At 34.0% G+C, this 14,693-nt stretch overlaps 1 protein-coding gene across 2 annotated transcripts in view; it reads left to right on the top strand.

Annotated features, from left to right (window-relative positions):
* The window catches only part of LOC107681624 (trafficking protein particle complex subunit 9-like), a 248,577-nt gene that overhangs the window by 71,822 nt on the left and 162,062 nt on the right, over positions 1-14,693 (top strand). For both annotated transcript variants that reach the window (XM_016477940.1, XM_016477939.1), the window contains 2 exons: positions 11,536-11,662; positions 13,077-13,209. In XM_016477940.1, the coding sequence (XP_016333426.1) occupies positions 11,536-11,662; positions 13,077-13,209 (260 nt within the window). The remainder of the gene's footprint in view (positions 1-11,535; positions 11,663-13,076; positions 13,210-14,693) is intronic.

Raw genomic sequence — 14,693 nt, 5'->3', positions numbered from 1 at the left:
TGTAACAATACTCTGACAACTGGATGAACTATTTGTGAATAAATATTTTGGTCATGAAAAATGAACATTAATAAAAGACATCAAGCCACAACGTCTGACATTTTTTACATATAAAGATTTTTATTTAAAAATATTAATTGTTCTGCTGCGTTTACTCTACTTTTATACTTTGTGGGAGTTAGGTTGAGACAGATGTGCGATTGTGTGGTTTGTTCCCGATCCTGTCAATCAAACACAGATTCGGCAGGTATAACCATCTCGAAACTCTTGTGAAACGTAGTCACGTGACATGGGTGTTTCGAATCACACTTCGGAGCAGTGTTTCAAAACATCTGAGCTTCGGGATCTCGACACCGTGTCGAAATGTCAGTTTCGCGTCAGCCATGCCTAGTTTTTAGCAATTCAGTGCTTTCACAAAAATTTTAATAAAACAAGAGAATGAGTGTTAAACTTATTATGCTGGTGGTCTTCCATCACCAGTTATCAAATCAAATCAAATCTCTTTATTGTCACACATTGTGTACACAAGCGTAATGATGGTGAAATTCTTAGGTACAAGACTCTGTGCCATGGCAGTACAAGCAACAAGATATGAAAAATTAACAGTATACATAACAATATACACATTTTACACAATATACACGTTTTGCACAATATACTAGTGTTGGGTTCGAGTCCACCTAAGTCGAGTCCAAGTCTTTAACCAATCGAGTCCGAGACAAGTCAGAGTCCAAAATGGGCCGAGTCCGAGTCCAACGAATTTATTAGTATCATTAGTATCTTAACATTGTTTTAACCTTTACAACTAGAAAAACGCAATATCCATTTAAATGCAAACCTCTAAACCTCTATTGCATCTTGCCATTTTGATTTTTGATTAATAATTAGTGTCCTGCTTTGCTTAGCAAACTTAAAGTCATGTAACAGAAGTAATGGCTGAATTGATTTATGTATTGTGACATATTTCAGAGTGGAAAAGGTTTTAGAATGTGAAAAATTAAAGGGCAGGACTTGAAATTATTCATTGTTAAAGTAAATGTATAAAGGTATCTTGGGACCTGGGACCTTAAGAGCAGAAAATGCACCTTTTATCTCAATAAAAAACAAGCTTTATATAATTTTTTTAATGATTGAACCATTAAAGAAGAAACATTCGTCAAAACAAATATGTCTTAGTTGAGCTCTTAATGAAAAATATTTATATTTATCAATGTTTTGAACTAAAAAATATTACTTGAAAAATAAAACAAATAATGGTAAATTTAATTGAAAGACAAATTATTAATTGGATGAAGTACTGCTTGAAGTACTAAGTGACTAATAAGTCACAGCTAACTTACACCTGTTGTATTTTTGAATGCATTTGTAGTTACATTAATTACAATAAATTACATTATGTAAGGAATAATTGATGACGGGAAAATAATGCACACCCAAGGTGATTTTAGACCCATAAAAACTATTGCCTCAAAGACGCTAGAAAAATGATTTTTCTTTGAAGCTAGAAACTGCCACTAATACAAAAGCAAAAAATTATAAACTAATGTAATAAAACATTCTCAAGCTTACTGAAGGCAAGTAAACACTCCAAGTATTACTTACAAGCTAAATGATAAATAAATATATTACTCAAAAATACAAATCAAATAGTTTTTTTTAATATTTTTTTCAAGTTTTTCAGATAGTAGCCAAGTAAAGGCTTCTAGAAATAGCCTACTAGGCCTACAGACATTTCATGAAGCAATTAATGTAAAAATAATCTTCACTGTATACATTAAATATAGATGATTCTTATTAAAGTTTCTAAGTGATTCAGTCAAGAGCAGTGAGTGATTTTCTCCTTTTCTTTTTTCCTTTTCTTTGATGAACATTTATTTAACCAGTCGGCGGCTGCATGTTTACGCTGTTGCTTTAAGATCTGACGCATAGATCAAATATTTTGACACATCTGTATTTCTCCCAACTGTTCAAGTTCACTTAAGACAAAACCGACTGCATTTACATGAATAGTCTCCAAGACGGGCATTTTGACATAACTTTTCGTGTAAGTGTGTAGCAATAACAGAACTTAAGAGAACTTAAGCGAAAGAGAACTCTGCATTCGCAGGTTGACTGAGAGGCGCGTTCACATATCGCGCCTTTTGAACGCTCAAGTTCGTTATTTCAAATGTAGACGCGTGGCAGGCGTGCTCATAATGAAAGTGACGCGCACGTGGTGCGACGCGCTCATTTTTTCCTGCCGCGTCCGCGCCGCATCGAAATAAAAACATTACAACTTTTCAGAACAACTTTTCAGGTGACAAGAACCAACCAATCAGCTTCATCCTTTCCTGTAACAACATTGAAAGCTCAGCCAAGATGAAGGAACAGCTGATCATAACTGTGCAGGGATAGCCATTTTTTTTAGTGCTGCAAATCCATTTATCCTTTGCTGAAACTTCAGCGTCTTCATGGAGAGCGCAGGTCATGGTTGCTTAGCAACGGCAGACGCCTCCGGAGCGCAAGCGCCCGAACGCTTTGGAAAAAAGCAGAAAGCGGCACGCCTAGCGTTTTCCACGCGTTTTAGGCACGATAATGCATTGAGTCCGTGAAATTTCTGTCAACTGTCCCTGGACTCGGTTGGACTCTGACATATTTTCAGAGTACGAAAGGCTCGAGTCCGAGCCAAGTCCGAGTAAAAATGCATCCGAGTCCGTGACAAGTCCGAGTCCTTTAAAAAAACTGTACTCGAGACCGGACTCGAGTCCGAGTACCCCAACGCAGTAACAACAAGGTCGTGCCAGTTGAGGCTCACGCAGCCTGTGTGTATGTGAAACAATTTTCAAACAAATTTCAATTGAGAAATTAAAACAAATGAACACAACTGCCCACAGAAGAAACATAAAAATGTAACTTAGTTTTTATATTTATAACATACAGCCTATTAAGCAACATGACACAACCAATAGAGTGAAGTTTTCCTGGAAACCACGATAGCAAATTTGACAGCTAAATGATAAATAAATATATTACTCAAAAATACAAATCAAATAGTTTTTTTTAATATTTTTTTCAAGTTTTTCAGATAGTAGCCAAGTAAAGGCTTCTAGAAATAGCCTACTAGGCCTACAGACATTTCATGAAGCAATTAATGTAAAAATAATCTTCACTGTATACATTAAATATAGATGATTCTTATTAAAGTTTCTAAGTGATTCAGTCAAGAGCAGTGAGTGATTTTCTCCTTTTCTTTTTTCCTTTTCTTTGATGAACATTTATTTAACCAGTCGGCGGCTACAGGTTTACGCTGTTGCTTTAAGATCTGACGCATAGATCAAATATTTTGACACATCTGTATTTCTCCCAGCTGTTCAAGTTCACTTAAGACAAAACCGACTGCATTTACATGAATAGTCTCCAAGACGGGCATTTTGACATAACTTTTCGTGTAAGTGTGTAGCAATAACAGAACTTAAGAGAACTTAAGCGAAAGAGAACTCTGCATTCGCAGGTTGACTGAGAGGCGCGTTCACATATCGCGCCTTTTGAACGCTCAAGTTCGTTATTTCAAATGTAGACGCGTGGCAGGCGTGCTCATAATGAAAGTGACGCGCACGTGGTGCGACGCGCTCATTTTTTCCTGCCGCGTCCGCGCCGCATCGAAATAAAAACATTACAACTTTTCAGAACAACTTTTCAGGTGACAAGAACCAACCAATCAGCTTCATCCTTTCCTGTAACAACATTGAAAGCTCAGCCAAGATGAAGGAACAGCTGATCATAACTGTGCAGGGATAGCCATTTTAAAATAAATTTAGTAGCAGTTTTTAGTGCGATTTTTTTTTTTAGTGCTGCAAATCCATTTATCCTTTGCTGAAACTTCAGCGTCTTCATGGAGAGCGCAGGTCATGGTTGCTTAGCAACGGCAGACGCCTCCGGAGCGCAAGCGCCCGAACGCTTTGGAAAAAAGCAGAAAGCGGCACGCCTAGCGTTTTCCACGCGTTTTAGGCACGATAATGCATTGAGTCCGTGAAATTTCTGTCAACTGTCCCTGGACTCGGTTGGACTCTGACATATTTTCAGAGTACGAAAGGCTCGAGTCCGAGCCAAGTCCGAGTAAAAATGCATCCGAGTCCGTGACAAGTCCGAGTCCTTTAAAAAAACTGTACTCGAGACCGGACTCGAGTCCGAGTACCCCAACGCAGTAACAACAAGGTCGTGCCAGTTGAGGCTCACGCAGCCTGTGTGTATGTGAAACAATTTTCAAACAAATTTCAATTGAGAAATTAAAACAAATGAACACAACTGCCCACAGAAGAAACATAAAAATGTAACTTAGTTTTTATATTTATAACATACAGCCTATTAAGCAACATGACACAACCAATAGAGTGAAGTTTTCCTGGAAACCACGATAGCAAATTTGACATGTTATACAAGAGTTCAAATGAGTTGTTAATATACATTTGAATTAAATATTTAAATTTATTGAAAGTATATATTGTCAACGTTGACTGTTTTTGCTCGATTTGGTTAATGAAAATAGTTCCAAACAAAGATCACAGCAGAACAGTCGCGCACCTCTGAGCAACACACAGCGGCGTTTCCTAACTGAATGATTTGCGTTTTTGAATTTTGAATCATTTGAGTCAATGATTCAGTGGTCCGTTCATTCTTGAATGAGCCAGCAGTCTGAACGAATCGTTTGAAGGCATACTTTCATAGTAGCTTATCTTTGCATTTTTTCCAACATTTCATATTTGTATATTAAATAAAAACAAAACTATTTTAAAACACCAAGCTCACAAGATTATTTATGCTGTTATAATTTTGCAGTGTATGCATTCGTGCTACATTTCATTTACATTGAACTGTCTGTGTAAATGCATTTGAATGCCACTCCATTCACTTCTGTTTCTTCTGCAGTGGAAAGATCAGTTTTGTAGATACTGATTTAATTTGATTGGTAACAGCCCTATATTGTCGTCTTGTATTAAGTGAAATTATTAATAAAATGTAAGAATTTGATACGAAAGATGATGCATGCATTTAATATGGTTAGGGAAAAATGGCTTTTAATTAGGGGAAAAATAAAATTAATAATTAATTAATATAATTTTATTAATAATTTTACTTTTGTTTTAATTTTTGTAATTTATTGTTTTTATATAATTGTATTAAAAAATATTTTATTCATAACTTTACATTTACATATTTTTATTTTTGTATTTTATTTTACTTTTTTAATTGTTTTTATTTTGTTTTATTGCAGTTATTTTTATTAAATATATTTTTCTGTCATTTAAATTATTATCTGTACGGCCAAAAATGATAGAGCATTTTAAGTTCTTATTGCTGCTATCAGGAAAAAATGCAAAATTTAATTTAATTTAATTTAATTTTTTTATTATTATTTTTTTACTTTTTGTAATTAAGCATGAGAAAAATTAGAAAAAGAGAAGGAGTCCATTATACACACTCACATCTTCATCTTCATATAGAAAAGAAGAGACATTTAGCTCTTTTAAGTGCATGTGCTCTTTGGTTTAATTACTTTTGCAAAGATTCAGAAAACCTGTGCTTGACACTTTAATGTCCGAATTATGGTAGAAAATAAGATCTTACATCAGAACCCTGCAGATGCTTTATGGTGTTACTCTTTATGTTGATCGCTGTAAGAGAAAATGCTAGAAACAGATTTTATGCATGAGCACTTATATTTGAAGCATAAAAAGTGGTATTGAGCACTATGGAGATCTCTTAAAAAAATGAATTGCTTAATTTATAGAGGTTTTGTCCCTATTTATGGCATTTTGCTCTCAGTGAGGGCAGAAAAATTGTGCTGGAAACTTGTCACACTGCACCTAGTCAGGGCACGGTGTGTTCATTGTGTTGCTTTGTGATTTAGCCAATGCGCCAAGCAATGGGATTGTAATGCAAATCTCATTGCCAAAAATATTTTTGTGTTTTCCTCTTTACATATTAACTGCACTTTAGAGTTCGACCCAGACAGCTAAAACGAGACTGTGCCGCTTATTGGTGGCTTGAGGGCCATTTAGGCCGTAGAATGTCACCCTGACCTGCCCATAATGACAGGGGAACAGAGGCAGAAGCACACTGAAAAGATGGGGACGGTTTGTGTAAATGTGGGAGAGGGGTTACAGTGTCTTCCTGACACTATAATGGGCCTCTCATATGAGACCAAATTATCAGAATCCAGCCATGTGGAGACGCTCCTAAGAAACCAGCGTAATCACGTATAAAATGCTGGCTCTTCTAGTGCTGCTTTGTTGTCTGCTCTCTACATAGACAGCTGCCTTCTGAGAAGCTGTTCATGTCAGAAACATTCTCGTTTTCCATCTGAGCTGTTTATTTTTGGTCAATACAAGGCATTTTAGCCATTTTTATTTATTTAAAATATTTGTATAAAATTAAAATTTATTTTATTTTATATGTATTTTATTTTTTAAAAAATTTTTTTTTAAATTTGTATTTTATTATTTTAATCTTGTTAATTTTTATTATTATTTATATGTTTCTCTTCTTGGTATTATTGAGGTGCCTTAGTATTCTATTCTATTCTGTTCTATTCTATTCTATTCTATTCTATCTTAGAATTTTATCAACGTTTCTTTCCATTGAGGTGCATCAGATTTAATTTTTTTTATTACAAATATTTGTATAAAATTAAAAATAAAAACAGTTTTATTTCATATTATTTTTTTATTATTTCCTTTATTTGCAATTGTAATATTGTTTTTAATTTTTATATTTTATATTTTCCTTTTACTCGATTTATATTTGTATTTTTCATTTTTGTATTTTGTGTTTTATTTTGTAATGTTTATATTTTGCTTTGTTGTAGTTATTTTTTATGAAATATTATATTTTTTTCAGTCATTTCATATCATTTTCAAAAATATAAAAAAACTCACGGCAATACATTCTTAACATTTCACATCTATAGCAGACCAGTGATGCCTTAAAGCGCTCTCTAGGTAGGCAGCTTGCTGAGTTTTAGAACAGAGCTATATTTGTATTCTCCAAAGGAGCTGAATACCCACTTTTCATCCAAAAAACTCTTTTAGGAGCAATTCAGGGGTGAAGTTCTTTTCTCAAGGGTAGGATAGTGATGGAGCAGGTCTGTGATTATAGTGACTGTTGGACTGAATCTACTGTCTTTATGTTAGCAGCTCTGATCAATAACCATTAGAGCATCACACCCGCAGACTCAGGGCACAGGTGTGCGCTCCAGCTAGAGGTTAAACTCCAATCCAGAAGGGGTTTTTGTCCTTTCTCACCAGGGATGGACTTAACTGTAGATGTGTATTTGTGTTAAAGGAAAAATGATTGCATAGGTGAGTTGTGTTCTCCAGACATGCCCAGATCTGCCCCAGATGGGATCAGCATGAGACCCTATAAAACTCCATAACCTGTGTCAGACGGCACCGCGGATGGTGCCTTACTGCTGACCTCATGTTTATAAAAGTATTTAGATATATGTATTACTTAAAAATATTTAATATATATAAAATAAAAATGTAATTAATGCCTTCAGATGCATCTCTCATTTTCTAATGTCAGTTCATGAAACTGCTTTGAAAATATTTCACTTCTAGGTATTAATTTCATTCACTCTTGGTTTAATTAAGTGCCTATGATTATGTTACGGTGCTTTTGAAAATGGATTGTATAATTTTTGTCTGGTGGAACAGGGAAAAAAGACACAAAGAGCTAATATTTCCACATTCTACTGTCTTTATGTTAGCAGCTCTGATCAATAACCATTAGAGCATCACACCCGCAGACTCAGGGCACAGGTGTGCGCTCCAGCTAGAGGTTAAACTCCAATCCAGAAGGGGTTTTTGTCCTTTCTCACCAGGGATGGACTTAACTGTAGATGTGTATTTGTGTTAAAGGAAAAATGATTGCATAGGTGAGTTGTGTTCTCCAGACATGCCCAGATCTGCCCCAGATGGGATCAGCATGAGACCCTATAAAACTCCATAACCTGTGTCAGACGGCACCGCGGATGGTGCCTTACTGCTGACCTCATGTCAAGCACACTATACATCCAGTATATCTCAATGTTGTCTGTTCGTTCAGCATCTTCATGGCTACTAGGCCTATAAGTTTTTTTTATATATATAATAACAAAAAATAATATAAAATAAATAAAAAATACATTTATTTAAATTATAAAATGTTTTTATTGATTTTAAAGATGTATTTTTAATATTTAGTAATTAGCAGTATTTGTATTATATTATATTGTATTATCAGTATTATGTTTTAATATTAAAAGGTAATATAATTGCTTATATTTTATAATCATTTTATTGTATTATTTATGTAAAAATATGAAATCTAATTAATATAATTAATTATATTTAAATATTATAATTTCCACATGGTCTTTGTAGCAGCCGATGAAAGTCTGCCGTTAGACATCCAGACCAGAAAAGAAAAGAACAGATTGTTAGCATTAGCTGTCGAGCTAATTAACCTTTTCAAAAAGGAAATGCAAATGAGGTATTTCAAAATATGGTTTATACAATACTGAGACCCTCCACATAGCATGAGGTTTTACTCAGTACCTGTAAAGTATTTTAGAGGTTAGTATTTTAGACTACATTAAACAATACATCCTTTACTGCGTTACTATGTGTCTTTATTGCAAAGCTGCTCAGTTGTTCAGGGTCTGAATGAGAGATCTTTGAGCTCATGTTTCTACTGTCTGTCTGGACAGTGGAGTTGATAAAGTTGCTGTAAGTGATTGCAGACGTTTTACTAACTTCAGTCAAACTGGATTATTGACAGACACTGGATTAGATGGCCATCATCTCTTCAGCTTTACACCATCTCTGCAAAACCTCCCCATCCAAAAACATGTCAACAAAGCCAAAGGCTTCATTTTTTAAATATTGGCTAAAATTGTGGTTTGCTCATGTTTACACCTCATGTTTATATGTGTGTGTGTTAGGGCTGGGACAATAAATCGATGCAGAATCAATTCATGGATCGATTCTGAGATTTTCCGAATGCATCGCGATTCCTCTGGAATCGATTCCGAGTTTAGACTTTAACAGAAGATGGCGCTCTAATCTAGTTTTTATCCGCACACTCAAATGTTCACGAAGAAGAGCGCTGAAGAGCGTGTGTGCATTCAGCTGAGTCTGTAATTTCACCTCGGCTCAGAACGCTTTTATGACGCGAGATTAATGTAAACACAGTGCACTGTGAACACCCTTGTGATTCGCTTCAACCTTTTCGAATTTTATGAATGATTATTTTAGGTTCAAGTGTGTGTAAGGATTTGGAAACAAGCAGAGTACGGCTGTTTCTAAAGCATGCAGTGCCATCTGCTGTTGAAAACTAAGCTCAGAATCGATTCCAGAGGAAATGCGATGCTTTCGGGAAATCTCAGAATCGATTCATGAATCGATTCTGCATCGATTTATCGTCCCAGCCCTAGTGTGTGTGTGTATATAGTCTTATTCATAATTTACATTTTATTTTATTTATTGTATTTTAGTAGCTATTTAGAAATGGAAAAAGTATTTCAAATTGTAAATATTTTTTCAGGTTCAAAATTGATCCTAATTACCATATGAATTTAATATATTACTCATTCGTTTTTTTATAGCGCTTTTCACGATACAAGTCATTGCAAAGCAGCTTTACAGAAAATTAAGTTTCTACAATATATTTTAGATATGAAAGTTTCATGTCACAGAGACATTGGACACCCGAGTATATCGGATATCAGGAGAAATGGAAAATTCTTGATTCTTTCCTGTTGAGTCCAGAGTTTAATGGTTTCATTCAGGCTAATATGATAAAAATCCCATAAAGCACATTTGGTGGAGTCTGAATGATTTCTGGAGTATGAATAGAAAACGGGAAAACTCTCCGCAGAGAGCAGCTCGACTTCTCAGGGCACGGTAATAATCGGCCCTCACCTCCACGACGAAGGTGTAAGCGTCTCGTTTTCAATCTGTCTCTGTCTCTCGCTCTCATCTGCCGCTGTGATTCTGCTAACGCTCTTTCCTTTCTCTGTAGTGCTGTGAACAAGAGCAATTTTCTCCATGGGTAATGGGGAGAGCATTTCATCTCCTCCATATCAGATTGATATCAGGATGATTGATTATGTGATGTTTGGAGTAAAAAAAAAGAAATGAGAAGAGAAAGAAAACCAAAAAAATCTCAAACCATGGTCTGTCACCAGTTGCTTTTTCATTGGTCTATTACTGTCTTCTCGTTCTGCTTTGTTTCTGCATCTCTTTATTCTCTTGTTGTTATCGTTAACACAAACTAAGACAAAAACTAGCATAAAAGACCATAAATCTGTAAAACACTGACTATTCATGTATTCTGTAAAAAAAAGCCTGAATTAGGAAGTTGAAATTGGAAAATTAAAATGCCAAACAACATATTCGCTGCTAGGTTGTTATTATATATGCTTGTTATTTCAGAGATTTGCTATTTTGCTGTATCTGCTAAATATATGCGTTTTTTTTATGTGTTAACTGAAGTGCTGGATTGTGAAAATGTCACGTGCCGTTTATGTTAATCGTCACCTTTTTGCTCCGAGGACATTGAATGATTTGTTTTGTGTGCGTGTGTTTTATTGTTTAATAACATCCACATGCGCGTGACATTCTGATTCTGTCCTTGAAAAGCTGTCGGTGGCTGCATTTGTTTTACATTTAATCTGCTTTTTAATTGCATTTTTTCTCCTTTGGTGAGAAAACACCATAAGTGAGAAAAGGAGAAAAAAAAGAAAAAGAGAACAATTTGAACACTAAATTCCACAGGTGCTGAGCAGCAATACATTATTATTGACACGATTTATTGAGCTAATAATACAATACAGTCTCTTCCCCCCACAGTGTTAAGATTTATAATATAACATTTTTTTTTATTGATTCTTAAATAGTTTTTTTAACATTTGTTTATTTTTAATGAATTTATACATTTTATTTTATTTAATGTAAATGTAAATATCATTTTATTTATTTTAAATGTATTTTAAAAGGCTTTATAAACTTTATTTTTATTTATTTTTATATTTATGTATCAATTTATATAAAAAAAAATCAGTTTAATACCAATAAATAAAACAATTCAATAAATAATAATTATGATTTTTAAATTTATTTATTTTTAAATTGATTTTTTATTTATTTATATATTTAAAATTTTAATGGATTTTTAAATGTTTTTTTTTTACTTTATTTTTTATTTATTTTTATATTTATATATCAATTTTTTCTTTCTTTGTTTTAACACTTTTAGTTTAATACTAATAAATAAAACAATTTAGTAAATAATAATAATAATAATAATTGTTATTATTATCATTATTTTATTGGTATTAAACTGAAAACAAATCAAATTATGATAAATTCTGTCATTAATTACTCATCCTTGTGTTCTTTCTTACATGGAACACAAAAGGAGATGTTAAGCAGAGCATTCATGCTGCCATTATGGATAAAAGAAATAATTCTACTATATACTGACCGCTGTGTACTCTGTGATTGTGTTTGTCAGGGTCTGTTGACATCAGGTGTAGATTTTGAGTCTCTTCCTGCTGCTCTGTCTCTGCCAGCGGAGTCTGGCCTCTATCCGGTTACTCTGGTTGGAGTTCCTCGCACCGCAGGCAACATCACAATCAACGGTGAGCTTTACAACACCTTAAACACAACATAAAACTGCAATTTAACTTCTGAAATCTGAACTGAAACTGATTATTCAGCGGGACTCATGAATATGCATTCAGTTTTTTTTTCTTATAGTATAATGTGCATATAGAGTAAATACTGAGTACATTAATTAAATAGGGTGCTAATATTAAATTGTAGGTAAATGGGGTTCAGTTTGACTACATCAGTGCATCAGTGCTAAAAAAACAATAGACCAGTGAATATTCTTTTATAAATCGAGAAACAACTGAACATTTAGGCCCAATCCCAATTCTACCCCTTAGCCCTTCCCCTTTCCCCTACTCCTCCATTTCGGGCGTTTACGTGAAGGGGTAGGGGTGTCTCAATTCTCTTTTGGTTGGAGGGGTAGGGGTAAGGGGAAGGGCCAGACAGCCCTTCAAACGAAGATTTTTCGGGACCACACTTCAAACAAAGGGGTATGAATTATCTCAGCATAAACCGGCTTCAGCGGCAACATGGCTGCCCGAGCGAACAAAAAGACACATACATGTAAGCATTTTTGGCATTAATAAAGATTTTAGCGAAAAGTAATCATTTGTTTTATGTTACATTCAATTGTGAGTTCATATTTACGGTCATGTTAGTCAAAGAAATGTTTGCAAAAAATCGCTAATATTTACTAACTAACGTTATAGAGTAGACTGCACGATAGTGCCACAACATATTTTCATGTCTGATCAGGGCGATAACCACCGTAGACATTGACAATATTGCCAATTCGAGAGAGACAGGGAGAGAGATGAAAGTTGCGTGTATGGGCGTCTGTGTGTTTCTCTTTTTAGAGTGAGTTTACTTAAAAACAGTGATTTTATCCTCTCGTTGCTGGAAAATATAATGTTGCGATTCAGTATTTAAACTGTTATTAACAAAAGTCGTGGGGTAGCGCTGACAATTTTCTTTCCTCCGAGAGAGAGAGAGAGAGAGAGAGAGAGAGAGAATGAAAGTTGCGTGTATGCGCGTCTGTGCATTTCTGTTTTTAGAGTGAGTTTACTTAATAAACAGATTTTATCCTCTCGTTGCTGGAAAATATAATGTTGCGATTCAGTGACACTCTGTTTCAAGGGACAAGGGGAAGGGGTATAAAATAGAATTGGGATTGGGCCTTATTCTTCACCATAATGCTGTAATAATGCAGAAATCAAGTCTGCTTAGAAATGAAAAACAAGTCCAGCGTTTCCCTGCTTGAATAAACCAGCTAAATATCCTCTCATTAAAATAGGATAAACTCATTGATCCCTGCTTTATGGCCATTCCAGCAGTTCTTAACATCTACAAATCACACGCGTTTCAAAGGACTTTAATGAGCTCTAATTGCCTTCAGATCATTAGCGCAGTCATTTTTAAATCAGATTTTTGCTAATATTGCAGGGTATCACACGTCGGTGTTTGGGGTGAGCAGCGACTGTCTTCTGGAGGGTCTGGTGGGGGTGAAGAGCAGTGGATGTATGGTGGAGGTGGTGCCGTCGCTCCCACGACTGCAGCTCTGCACGTCCTTACCCAGGTTTACACACTTTTCTTCTTCAGAATATAAAATAAAAATCAATACAACAGTGATTTAATTAGATCACATTGTCTTAGGATGTTTTAGTTGATCTAACCCGCTTGCAAAGCCCAGTTTTATGGAGATGTGACTTTGCTCAGTGCTGTCACAAATCAGAGGAAGCGTTCATGTGGTTATTCTCAGCTCAGACATCATGCCCGATTGCTCATGGAAAGCCCACGGACCGCCTGATGCATATTGCACACAAAAATAAAGTGCTGGCAGAATCTGTTGTGATTGGCTGGCTGCTGTTGGCAGGTTTTGGGAGTCAGGATTGCAGAGGTTTTTATCAGCCTAACAGGTAGCAATGTTTTGCAGTAAACTTCCACAAACTTTGTTGGTTCTTCGAAACACATAAAAGATTATTAAGGTAATTGTTTGAATAAGTTACCACAGTGTTTTAAGCCATGTGACAATAGTACTCATACCCTAGTAAAATGTAATATATTTATTTCATACTAAGTATAGTTTAAATCTATTAACATGTTTACTGGCATATCGTTCGAGACTTAATGATATAAAATTAAAATTAAACTTTATTTGGAGTACTACGTACTTGTACACAATGCGCATTTTCTAATATTAAGCCTAAAATGTGTTTTAATGTCACTAGTGATGAGGATTGTATGCTTTTAAAATAATATTGGTCTTTAAATGCGAGATATTTAAAGTGTACCTAAAGTATACTTACAATAGTTCCACTTTAGCACAATCAAATATACTTCAGTATAACTTTAGTTGTACTGCAGCACTACTTCCTCACAATTAAAGTGCATTAAGTACAAAATGAGTTGTTCCAATTTAACAGACTTTAAATATACCAGTTTAGAATATGTACATAACGTATGCAAATATGTAAATCTATTTGTTAGTATACTTACCATGAAATAAATGTTTTTTTTGAAATACATTTTAGTGTATTTATTTTATTTAAAATAAATAAATAAATAAATAAACATATGTATGTACTAAAATAAAAAATGTAAAATAGAATTTAAATAAAAATTCATATTAAATAATATAATTACATAATAATGATATGTTAATGTTAATAATGTTAATGTTAATAATAACATTGTTAATTATAATTGTTTAAAGAATTTTAACTAAAATTATTATTATTATGATTAAAATAATATGCTTTTATGTGTGCTAATAATTTTTTTATTTATTATTTATATATTAAGTAACAGGTACATGATTTTGATTTCATTAATATTCTCTGTAATTTTCTATTATGTTTTAGAACTGATGAACCAGTGAAGGCATATTATATTTTTTTTTGGAGATTACAATTTTAGGTAACAAAGTTTTGCTTTGCAGATCTAAATGTAATAAAATATAATTGATTAAAGAAAAGTAAAAAAAAAATTATGGAAAAAAAAAACCTAGAAATTAAAATGTATTGGCACACATAAAAGCAAGGATAAGTCAAGTCAAGTCTG

This window comes from Sinocyclocheilus anshuiensis, unplaced genomic scaffold, assembly GCF_001515605.1.
Source record: "Sinocyclocheilus anshuiensis isolate Anshui unplaced genomic scaffold, SAMN03320099.WGS_v1.1 scaffold1524, whole genome shotgun sequence".
Taxonomy (NCBI): Eukaryota; Metazoa; Chordata; class Actinopteri; order Cypriniformes; family Cyprinidae; genus Sinocyclocheilus; species Sinocyclocheilus anshuiensis.
This window is presented reverse-complemented; position numbering and strand designations above follow the sequence as displayed.